General features: G+C 39.7%; 1 protein-coding gene across 1 annotated transcript; it reads left to right on the top strand.

Annotated features, from left to right (window-relative positions):
* The first annotated feature begins 52 nt into the window (after positions 1-52).
* LOC101864431 (translocon-associated protein subunit delta) lies at positions 53-11,027 on the top strand. The gene is made up of 6 exons (XM_005089861.3): positions 53-184; positions 4,333-4,451; positions 5,444-5,518; positions 6,177-6,266; positions 7,243-7,308; positions 10,590-11,027. Exons 1-6 carry the CDS (start codon positions 121-123, stop codon positions 10,692-10,694), a joined length of 519 nt encoding a protein of 172 aa, XP_005089918.1. The 5' UTR covers positions 53-120; the 3' UTR covers positions 10,695-11,027.
* Positions 11,028-12,235: the final 1,208 nt, after the last annotated feature.

Below are 12,235 nucleotides of genomic sequence, written 5' to 3'. Positions count from 1 at the left end.
ATGAGATTAATAACACCATAGAACCGCTCTTCTATTCTTGAGGAACGTACTTCTTTCCAACAAATTTAGGACAGCCACTACACTTCCACTTCCTCTTGACCTGAAGCCAACGTCACAACAATGGCAGCCACCGGTAAAGTTCTCGTGGTAATTGGACTGTTTCTCCTGCCAGTTCTCACGTATGGTAAGTCACCCATAAATAGATAAAGTGAGACCCGTACACTTGTATTCTCTGGAAGTTAATGTAAGCGAAAAGGTTTACTATTTTCAGTTAGGCATGAAGTGTTACAGTAGAGAAGAGTGCCAGCTCAACAAGTAACTTTAGCAGCAGAAGTAGAAAGTAAGCAGAGCGTGAGAGCCAGCTCACACTCACAGCTGTGCGACAGCATAGCAGATTTTATGGTGTTCGTGCATTGCTGCATTGCCTCTGCGAATAATATGCTGTTATAAAGGGATAATCTGGTTTTGGCCCCAACAATAACTAGATCTAGATCTAAGTCTATGGAATGTGGGTTTTGGCTCCACCGAAGATTACACTTTATCAATATCATACTTTAAATTATGGTTCTAAACTTCAAACGACTACTTTTCGACGCTCGTGCGCGGCGAGAAAGAGATGATAAATCGCTAATAAAATGGAACCTGTGTAAGACGGAATCGCGAGGGAGCCAGAAAAAATTTCGTCCTAGATAGGAATAGGGGATTTTAGACTTTTGTGGGGAGGTGGAGGGGGGTTTTAGAGGCCCGGGAGGACTTCCGTAAGAAAGTGGCTATTCTCACCCGCCGGAAGTTCTCTCAAGATCAACTCCTCCCCTCTTCTCTCTCTCTCTGTCTCTTTCTGAATACTGTCTATCGGTGTGGACGATCAAATTGACCAAAACAAAGTTAAAAAATGATGTTAAAACACAAAAGTAAATTAATTTGGTTGTCTACAAAGATGCTACGGCTATTTAACTTTTCGAATCGAGCCGAACTACGCGGGTCGCCATTTTGTTTTGCCCGGAAATTCTCGCGCTACTCCTCTCTCTCTTTTTCTCTCTCTCTCCACTGCCCACAGACAAAATTGTATGCTTTTAGTAGGCTACAGTTGTAATGGAACGTTTGTTCACGGCACAGAATTCTACAATTTTTCTGTTATCACAGTGTAGAATTCTGTGGTTTAGGGTGAACGCAAAATTTGGTGAACGCGCACCGGGTGAGAATAGCCACAAGACTCGCCTGCACTATTCTCACTTCGGGTGAGAATAGAGGTGGCCCTTCCGTAACACATGCCGTTAAACGTAGAAAAGACGCATCTTTCTGATTGGCTGCTAATTTTAGTACTGTGATGTCATCACTCCCTGGGATACCCACATGGAACGACGTGTTACATTTCGGATTTCCTAGATCTAGATATATATATTATTCACTAATATATTTAAAAAGAAAAAAAACAACTTGACAACTTCAAAGCAGCTCTACAAATTAGGCTTATAATTTATGGGACTGTTGGTCAGTCGGGAGGAGGAGAAGAGAAAAAATAAAAACTGTCCGGGACCGGGATCGAACCTCTCCAAAAATCTTTTGCCCCACTTCCGGCGCAGACGCGCTGTCTATTCAGCCATCAGAACTTCCGATAGAAAGGTGTAGAATCTAGATTAAGCACCATATACATAGACACTTCCATCTTTGGTGCCATGCGGTTGGCTATACTTAGATGTAGTCACGTGATCGGAGGGGTATCCTGATCTGACAAGATGGGCGCCTTACCTAAAAAGAGTTTGCGTCCTTTCTACGTTTAATCGCATGTTTCCGTAACGAGCAACCACTATGAGACAGTGCAGAATTGAGGGGTAGGGGTAGATTTAGGGTTAGCCCTCTTCTTTATTGTGTTTGATGGGGTGGTCGCTTGTTACGGAAGTCCTTTCAAAGGCCCAGCCGGTGGGATCTAGGGTCGCTTGTCCAGTCGACCAGCAGTGGACTGTGGTCAAAATTTCACACCTCTCTCAACTGTCTATCCTCTCTGATAATGACATGCGTCTGTCTTATTTATCCAATTTCTACCAGTGCTTGCATTTCACAGGACCTCTGTTTGAGCTATTAAAAACAGAAACGTTTGAACATCTCCTTTGCTTCTACCCTTAGCCCCACCCATCGGTGTAATAGCACTGTCAACCAATACCACCCCTCACTGCCATCATGTAACAACGATTCGAGGAGCTCTTTTCTCGGCTGGCTGTCTTTACGATCGGGGCGGCATGCATTGGCCAAACTTATTTCACACCTCTCGCCTCCGGCTACCAATGAAAGTTTCCGTGCTGGAGCTCACACCCACACCACCCTGACCATCTTCATAGCTCAGGGCTCACGTAGATGGGGTAACATCTATCCTCAAATTGCACCCCTACTCCCCTTTCTCGCCCGGCAGCATAACATACAAAGTTTAGGGCTGGCAGACGGGACCAAACTTGCTAGTTTTGTTTCAAATCAGGGCTGAGCGGGCAAAGCATTTTCCGTCTTAGACAGAAAGGATTTTTCTTTCCGTTTCCGTGTTGGACAGGTTTCTGTTTCAGGCAGGTAATTAAAGAAGAATATATCAAGGGGGGAGCGGGGAGATTCCACAAAGACAAGTATCCATTTTACACAGGTTTCTGTTTAGGCAGGTTCGACTGTAATTCATTGCAAAACATCAATTTGTGGTTAAAGAAACCCCCCATATTTTTATTAACTCGGGGGGCTTGAATCCCCTTGTTAAAAACAAGTGAAACACTACTGCTCTTTTTGCTCTGAAAAATTACTGCTCAGCACATCTCTCGCTCTCTCTTGGATAAACATTGATGCCGAATATATGTCAGTATCGATATCCAGTACTCTTGGGGCTAAAAACCGAAGAATGCCGTTTTAAGAAATGTTTGTGGAATGACTTATATTACAGATTTTTATTGCCTAGCATCAGGCTGGATGAGAGACAAGAATGGGTTAGGGGTGGCTCAGCCCACGTACTCTGCCATGAATTAAAAACCGACAGTGAGAATGGGTAGGCCTAGTTAAAGTTAAAGTCTAATAAAGTATTTATAGTTAAACCCGGTTATATCCCCTACCTTGGGACAAGCATGAAGCATGCGGTACAACGGGGGTTGACGGTATAACGAGATAGCACTGATTGCCATCTTCACTAATCACATAGAATTGTAAAGAACTACTATTTAAGAGACAAATTACCCAGATTTGATTCATTCGTCTTTCTGTCTTGCGCTATAATCATAGTGCATGCGCAGGGGGGAAACGAGCAGCAACCAATAAATAGTTATAGTGCCGTGCTCCCCGACACGCCCACACAGCCACACGTGTGCAAGGCTGCCCATTCGACCCCAACACACACTGGAGTAGACACGTGCGTGTGCCAACAAGGCATGTGTTGGTATGAAAGAAGGCCACTGATTGGTCGCATGCAGTCGGCTAAGTGAACAATGGTTCACGGTGTGAGTGCAATGGATGGTTTCTGGGAATAGATGAAGTTCGTTCTGGGAGGAAAATGAGCGAAGTCACGTCTACGGGGGCTGTTCACCCTGGAAGCTACCTCGTTGAATCCGACGTCGCTGATTTTAAGTGCTCGTTGAATCTGGGTTATTTTTATTGATTTTAAAGAAGAATAAAAACGGGGAATCTATCTCATCTCGTTGAATCCGAGTTCCACTGTAGTAATTTCCATTCCATGCTCCGATCCGGGGGATTTCATGGGGGCATCTTCCCCTCACCCCCGGTTCCCTGAGGCCCTGATATCACCTTTCCTATCCAAGTATATGGAGGTAACTTGCTTTGTAGTTGGTGATATCGGAGGTGGTATAGTTTATGAGATAACTTTTAGATGGTTCAGGGACTGCATTCCAATGGACAATCCAGTGGTACCAGATTGATATTAGGCTGGTGATGTTGGTGGTAAAATTAATTTGCTTCTGGAGGGTGACTCAAGTTGCTGGAACTGGAAAGAACATTTCTGGTCGATCCAGGCAACTACTAAGTTGCCTTGTTCAGCATGGAATTAATGCTCCAAGAACGCCGTGCTAACACCAGAAATAGGATTTAAGTGATCTGTTTAAAAACTGTTTAATTTTCTTTTTTTTGTTGTTGTAAAATTTTGAAATGGACCAGTACACACACTGCAACCTGAAAGACCAGGAAAATTTATAGAGATGGTTTTTAGGACAAAGCTGCTCGCATCTCTGTATATCTGCACACTTTTGGAGCAAGGAGAAAAGTTGATCATCGATCTCCTGTAATTCATTATAATATCTCAATAAATGGGTGCAAGGTTCAATTGTACTCACAATTTTCTCATCGTTTTTTTTTTAGGGGACACGTGCCTGGCACCCCATGTGAAGTCTCAGACCTATTCAACTCCTGAAGCTATTGTTTCTACTGAGACAGTTCTTATTGTGGAGTTTACCGTTACCTGCAAAAATGGATTGAAGGTTAGTTGTGACTCATCTGAAACTGTATGTTTCTTGCTGTAATACTGTGCTGATGTTGAATTTTGCATGGTTTATGTTGTTTCTGTTTGCTATCTTTTCTGTTTAGCATAAATTTAATTTTTCAAAGGCATATATATTGAAAGACGTGGAGTCAAGTCTGTCCTGTTTAATGTTCCCTTCGTATGGTCCAAAAGTAGCTTTCCTGGGTGAGGTTTTCACCAAGCTCAAGGCAAAAAATGAATACACGTAATATGTGATGAGCTTCATTAGAAAATGCGTAATATGTGCATGTAGTGAACTTGAGAAAATAAGCACTTTAATACATTCCATATAAACGTAGTCCTTGGTGGCCACCATGAACAAAGCAAGCTATACAGATCATTAGATCATTAAGTCTTGATAAAAGATTGAATAACCACTTACTCTATCCTCTAAGCTGATTTTTCACAAAATGACGTATAATCATTTAAAAAGTTACAAGACATTTTTGGTGGCTTCCTGCCAATATTTGGGCACCATGTAAATCACCTACTAATTATAGCAGAGATCAAAAAAAAAGAAAAGATGATGAGGATTGTTTTGGCTTGGTAGTGGCTAATCACTGAATGTCTGCTAGAGGTTAGGGTCAAACATTCACTAGCGCAATCCTAAAGTAGGCTATATTATGCGCCGTAAGAGTGACTGTTTAGTTTTGCATTCAAGAAGAGGAATCCGTTTTTTCAGATTTGAGTTAATTAAATAAATAATGCTGATTTGTCATTCTAAAATAAGAAGGTTGTACAATTTTGGTCTAAGAATACTCTTTGAGTGAAATGTTTTGTCATAGAAGATGCAGTCCTGATGACTAGTTATGATGCACTTTGTAGTGATGCTGGTCCTGTATAGTGCATCACATACATCTCCGGGGATGAATGAAGGTTTTCTTATTCTGTGGTTGAAATCTGTATGCATAGAAATTGGGTCTCACAATTACGGTTTCTTTTTTTCTTCAGAACATTAATCTGTATGCTGATATCGGAGGACGCACTTTGCCAGCAACAAAGACATCAGAGGCTAACAAATATCAGGTATGTCAAAAACAGTTGGTTCATGCCATTCTTTTGAGTCACAGATATGTCAAAGTTACATTTATTGAATGATTAAGTTCTAAGGTTTGTTTAGTTTTGACATTTACGGGACGCGCCGCCGGGCCAGTGGCCCCAATCCCGTGTATTTACGGGATGCACTTTATGAATTGATATCTCCGGTGTTTTTTCGGTCCCAAGCTATGGGAAGTGGCGAGCCAACAGCTGACCCACTTGTTTTGTTTCCCTAAAAAGTTGATGAAGTTATGTGAGATACTTTTTGAGCTGCATTAAACAAATTATTATTATGATAGCTTTCACTTTGTCTTTTTGTGGTTGACGATTCAGTATCCAAATCTGTCAGGATGTAATGGTTGTTGAGTTAAAAATAGCTCAGGCTCAAGTGAGTTAATTCAGTCTCTCTGGTGATAATGCTGATTAGCTCTACAAGCTTTTAAGATGTGAAGCAGATATGTCAGTCAACTTTTTGTCCAGGGTATGTAGGCTATGTTACAGGTTTATGAGGAAAGAAAGAAGTCAAATCATTGACAGATACCGGGTACCTTTATTTCTGTGCAAGTAAAATGTTCTCAATCAAAGCCAAGAGTTGTGGATTCTCTGCATTTTCAGAAATGTATTTATTTTTTATCTTTCTTTCCAGATCAGCATTACCGATGAGCACAAAAAATTGCCATCAGGCTCCTACAATCTGAGAATATTTGATGAAGAAGGTTTTGCTGCTTTGAGAAAGGTATGTTGAGACACTTCAGAATGGGGGGGTGGGGGGGGGGGAGGGTGTAATCTTACAGATGCTTAATAATAGCAGTGTTGTAGAGAAGAAGAGCCCGAAACAGCGATGCATTCTCTCCTGATTATCTCCATTCTTGAGTCCGGGGTACAGAGCGTTCGGCTGTGAGCAGTGCATATGGCTGTTTTAGACTACGGGTTTAATTATAATAGCAATGTTGTTGACATACTTTCTAGTGAAAATGAGTTATGGAATATTCTCAACTGAGCCTTTCTTATGAAGTAGTAAAAGGAAACAAAATACCATAGATTTCAAGTTTTGCTGAAGTTGGTTCTAAATCAAAGCAGGACCGTGTCTTGTAACCTTCAAAGTTGCTTTTTTCCCCCAAAATTTGTATGTGATAAGTACACACTGACTTATCTTTTGGTCCGAGCTTCTGTCTTACCAATCTCACTGAAAAAAATGTCACGAGGCAGTGGAATCAGGCGCTCGTCAATTTTCGGGCATATATAACTGGTGTCATCTTAGAGATTATTCATTTGCTATGCTTTCGATGAAAAAAAAATTCCTATTATCTTGAATAGAAGTCGAGATATTTGTGATTGAAAGAGGTGGGGTCACCTGGTTTCAGAAGTAAAATTAGCGAGAAAATGGCCACCAAAGTTTGGTGATTTCCATAGCTTAAGAAAACTGCAAATTTACAAAAAAAATTTTTGCCTTTAACTTTAATCATCATTTTTCCATAAAATATACTCATAAGTGTTTTTGGATGGACATACAAGGTGTTGAGCCAAAAAACAAAATTTAGAAAAATGTCCCAAACTGGCTGAAAAATGCAGATTTCTCGGATTTCAATTTTTTCACGCGCCTGATTTCACCATGATGCCTCACCACATATGTCTGCTGCTCTACTTAACTTAAAATTAAAGAACTGTAAATGTTACTTGTTTTGATTTTGTTTGTTTTTTTGCTCTTTCAGGCTCAAAGAAGTGGTGAGAGTACTGACAGTTTGAAGCCATTGTTCACCATTACAATGAGTCATCCGGTAAGTTATTTTTTTTCTCAATTGTTTTACGTTTGTATAAACAGCTTTTAATTAAAATACAGCAAATCCATGATACTACAAACTTCGACGAATCAGAGATTTTGTTCTTGTTAATTTGATTTCATATTAACCCTATCCTTACGTAGTGTTTTACTATCGTATCCATACGACATTGGGAACTCTGTGCCACCACTTTCCAGACACGAAATTCACTCCTTAACACATTACACCCTAACTCACCCGGGATCGCCCGCGAATTCCCTTACGCGCTCCACCCTGACTCGCCCGGAACCGCCCGCGCCGACTTTAGAAACGAAGTCTCACCTTGGCGAGACTGAGGCTGAGATTTTGATTTGCATAGTTATTGCAAAAAGTTTCTTCTTTCGTTTGATACCGAAACAAAATTTTTCGGGGCAGTAGTTTTAGTATTAGAGTGGAACGAAGTGCGATCGCGTTACTGACACTTCGAAAGTGTCTCGACTTGTTGAAAACCGACACAATTGATTTCATAAAAGGAAATAACGATGGATTTGAGCAAAAACAAGCATACGGCAAATCAGATGACTCAGATTTTGATGAAAATGCTGTAGCAAGAGTTTGGGGTGATTCGGATTGATCAGACGTAGAAAATCTAGAATTTAGATCTAGGGCCCGACCGCGAGGCTGAGAGTGAGAGTGACGGGTCGGACACCCCGATTGAATTAAAGTTAGAACATTTCCAACAGTTTGCACAGACATAAAGTTATATTTTTCTGAAACTACATTCATTTTGCGTTTTAACTTGTATTTTTTCAGGATTTTGGGAATTTGTTTAGTATTTTCTAAATGTGTTTTTTAAAGGCTTGTATTCACGGGAGGTGGGTTCTTTCCCCTTGCTTAGGATCTAACAATGGACTTCCCGTCCAGGCCCTTAGGGTGTAATGTGTTAATCCGATCCGTACGCTTTGCATAGCAATCTGTGAAAATGATTTTTTGAGAAATACTGAAAGTTTCAACGAGATCTTCGCACTAGAAGTATTCTAAAATTTGAAAAATACAACCCTGGGAGTACAAAATGACTCCAGGGCGTACGGATAGGGTTAAGTTAAGCAGGGTGTTAGTGGAAAAAAACAAAACAAAAAAAGGCAACTCCTTTCTGTTTGTTGCATCAAGACCGGACAAGATCACATGCTAGGCCTTGTGTAACCTTTCCTTAAGTCATTGATAACACACGCAGAGCTTTTGGAAATGTAAAAAAAGAAAGAGGAAACCTTATTTTCAACCTTAGATGTTTCAGCCCAGAAGTTGCGATGAAACGGTCCAAAATTCGTAGGTGTGAACCAGATTTATGCTTGAATTTTTGGTAGTGTTGAAAGAAGTTGCGATGCATAGAGGATAAGAATGTTAAGCTGTCTACTGTATCTGGTTTTGTTGAAAAAAAATGCGATGTGGGAATGAAATGACAAAGATTTTTGCAACATTGTCTTATTAATAAGAAGAATTTGATGAATGTTTGAAGTTAACTTCTTTGATGAACTGGAAACTGGAGTGCTCGGTTTATAATTTCATTGTTAGTTTTGAGATTTTTGGTTTCCTGAAATTTTATAAGGACAGTTCTACAAATGGACTTTCTCCCAGGTTTTCCCAGATTGCCATACTTCTATTTATCATCTAAATTATTAATACGAGTCCTGGAACTCGTATTCAATGAAAGCACAGATCTTGTTTGTCTGTTGGAGTAATGGCCGTGGGATTTTGAGTATGTGCGTTTCAACTTTAAAAATCATAGCTCTTGTGTCCGTAAGAGTCTTAATCTTAAACTTAAAATATTTCCAGTCTGCGGGAGAGCCACTGGGAAAAGCAGAAAAATAATCAATTATTTGAAATTAAACCCAAACTAGAACAGCGAAATCCTTTGGACCTCTCCAGAAGAGACGGAGTCATTTTTACTTGATTGCGCATCGGACACACGGCCCTGACCCACAAATACCTCCTACAGGGAGATGAGAAGCCGTTCTGTGTCGGATGCGACACAGATTTTACCATTAGACACATCTTAACAGAATGTCTAGACTTTGGAAAGATCCGAAGGAAGTATTATAAATGCAAGAAATTGCAAGATATTTTTTCCGTCGTTGTTCCCAGCAGAATTTTGAGTTTTATAAAGGCCATTGGCCTTTATGGGAAGTTGTAAGATGAAAAATGAAAACGTACTATTTAAAATTTTTATTATTACCTATAAGAGTTGTTTTAAACCACAAATATATTTACACTAAATTTTAATATTTTAACATTTTAGCATTTTAAAGTCGATTAGTTGACCAGTCGTGGAGTGAACTTTTGCGAAAGTAAACAACTTGTGTTTCACGCGCTCATATGACCTTAGCAGTTGCGAGCGCCGTAAAACCCTATACTACATACATACATACAAACTTAAAATAGGTGGCAGTTACGTTTTGGGTTCATCCTTGTGTTTCAGGAAAAGGATGTATGGAAGGCTATAGTGTTACAAATTACAATGAAGGACACACTAAATTAACGATTTTAGAAATAAGAAATATTTTAGATGTACCAATGATAGATCTAATTGCACTCAGATAAGGGCTTTCAATTGCTTTGAGTCGTTGAAAGTGGGATGAAGGGGGTTAATTTTTTTATGTAAAGAAAACAGAATGCATGGTAATATCTGAACAGGCAGTAAACCTTATTATTAATCTCTGAAGAAGCAATGAAACGATCAAACAAGTTCAGAAGTTTATGTGACATATATCTAGGATATATAATGACATTTGGTGGCAAAATGTACCACTGAAATAAATCAAAGAATTGCAATAGCTAAGGAGATTTAATAGAATAAGTTATATCCTAGAAAAAATTAAAACATCATGATAACTAAAATAAGAGTTTAAAGGCTGTGTGTGCAGGCCAAAGGGCTAGAACGCAGATGGCCGCTGGATCGGAAAAGTAAAGGCTATGTGTGGTGTTCCCTTCTCTGTGAGTGCTGCACAATTACTAAAGATAGTGGAAATAAATCAGAGGCAACAAAAATGTGTTTACTTTGTAGAAAACTGGTGAAAATGTCATGAAAGGGGAAGGCAAAAGAGGTAGAGGTAGACCAAGAACAATTTACGTAGGGAACTTAAACAGGTGATGGGAAAAGGCTAGGATAAAATGGTGTTTTTTTTTGGGAGCAAAGAAATAAATGGCAAACTGTGATTGCTGATGTCAGCTTCAAATCCGACACTTGATAATGAAACGAAGTCTACTAATATTATTTACTTGTTTTCCTTTGTTTCTGACAGGGTATCTGGAGCGGTCCCATGGTCCAAAGTGAATTTGTTGCTGCCATGTCTGCTATTGTTGTATGGTGGCTTGCATATACGGCACGCAGTAAACTCCTAGCTTAAACTGATACGTCTGTTTTTAGTTTGAGAGAGTCCAGTTTTCTGTCTGTCTTTGAGAATTTGCTGATGAGTCCAGTTAGCGTGTGATTGATTTTTAAAATATTTTTTTTTGGTGGTATTTATATCATTCCTCATTTTCGGCATCCAGGAGAAGGGGATATCGTGTGTGTAATTTTCCATTGAATCTTTTCCTTTCTTTTGGGCTGACAAAGGAAATTCCACCTACGGTATCTCACATTGTTTCAGAATTTTGTTGTTGTCTTTGGTATAAATGCTGATGAGTGAAGAGCAAGGAATGTTATGTTAAAAATAAATAAAACTCCTGTGTCAAAAAAATTCTTTGGGTGTTTTTCATGATTTTGTGTGTGCTTACTGTTGAGTGTTTTGGCTTTTTTTTGGTCAGGAGGTTATTCATTTTTCTTGATAGTTTTTGTTTTTGAAAATGCAGTTTACATCTGCAGCCCATAGATTGATGTCGCATTTGTCTTTCAAATTATGTGTACAGAGCTACGAAGGCTGACAAAATTTGCATAGCAATATAACATGTGGTCTGCATGTAGCAGAATTTGTAGCACAGTATGGCTGTCACTTGTTACATTTTAAATGATAGCTTCTTTTGAGAAGAAAAAGGTAAGGTAAAGAAGATAGTTGCAACACTCACTGGGCACATAGATTCAGTTGCTGTATTAAAGGCATTATGGTTCTGTTTGAATCTTCTGGTGGGTAATAAAGCAAAGTTCTGCAATTATTTTCGAATATCCATTGCTGCTTTTGATGAGTTTCTTGGCAAGTTGCACTATGACTTGGTCTTTCTTTTCCATTTTTTTTGGTGTAGATGTTTTTACTCCACCGTTGACACAATTTGGATATTTTTAGGAGGCGGGCTTCTGGCCCAGCCTTTCACGGCCAACGGGGGCTGAGAGAGATACAACATCCCAGCAGGAAGACCAGGATACTCAATAAAAATTTCTTCCCACTCCGAAATCGAACTGGGATCTCCTGTTGCAGCAGCAAGCGCCTAATCACTGCACCACAAATGCCAGTTTGATCTTTTCTGATCACATAGCTTCAACTACTTCGAGGTCCATTAGCTTCAATTTGACCAAATATTTGAGTAGGCTAGACAAACTACCTTGTGCAAGGACCAGCACTATGTCACACACTCTCTCCCTGTCTCTCTCTCTCTCTCCCTGTCTCTCTCTGTCACACACATAGGCCTACACGGTACAGTACTGTAGAGTCACATACACACGCACGCACACACACACACAGGTACATACTCCTACACGCACACATTTAAAACAAAAACTTTTCCGAGATACTTCAAGCACCTTTCCATGTGAGACTCGCAGGCACAGTTAACCCAACATGTCAAGGTTTTAGCTACTTTAGATTTAATTTTAAACACTGACAGCAGAACTAAATCTGAGAACTCGTCAATTTTTTCTATTGAAAACCAACAGGGCGAAGGTTTCAGTCTGATGAAAATGTGACTCATATCGTATCATTATGGTGCATTCCCTTTGCTTTGGGATCTCCACATT

This window comes from Aplysia californica, unplaced genomic scaffold (assembly GCF_000002075.1).
Source record: "Aplysia californica isolate F4 #8 unplaced genomic scaffold, AplCal3.0 scaffold00010, whole genome shotgun sequence".
In the NCBI taxonomy this organism is placed as follows: domain Eukaryota; kingdom Metazoa; phylum Mollusca; class Gastropoda; order Aplysiida; family Aplysiidae; genus Aplysia; species Aplysia californica.
Note: the sequence above shows the minus strand (reverse complement) of the source record. Positions and strands in the feature narration are given on the sequence as shown.

Bases quoted from the DNA above. Each gene is read 5' to 3' on its own strand.
- LOC101864431 (XM_005089861.3), top strand. From the start codon at position 121: ATGGCAGCCACCGGTAAAGTTCTCGTGGTAATTGGACTGTTTCTCCTG. The intron at 185-4,332 runs GTAAGTCACCCA...TTTTTTTTTTAG, and splicing joins CCTGCCAGTTCTCACGTATG to GGGACACGTGCCTGGCACCC. The intron at 5,519-6,176 runs GTATGTCAAAAA...CTTTCTTTCCAG, and splicing joins CAGAGGCTAACAAATATCAG to ATCAGCATTACCGATGAGCA.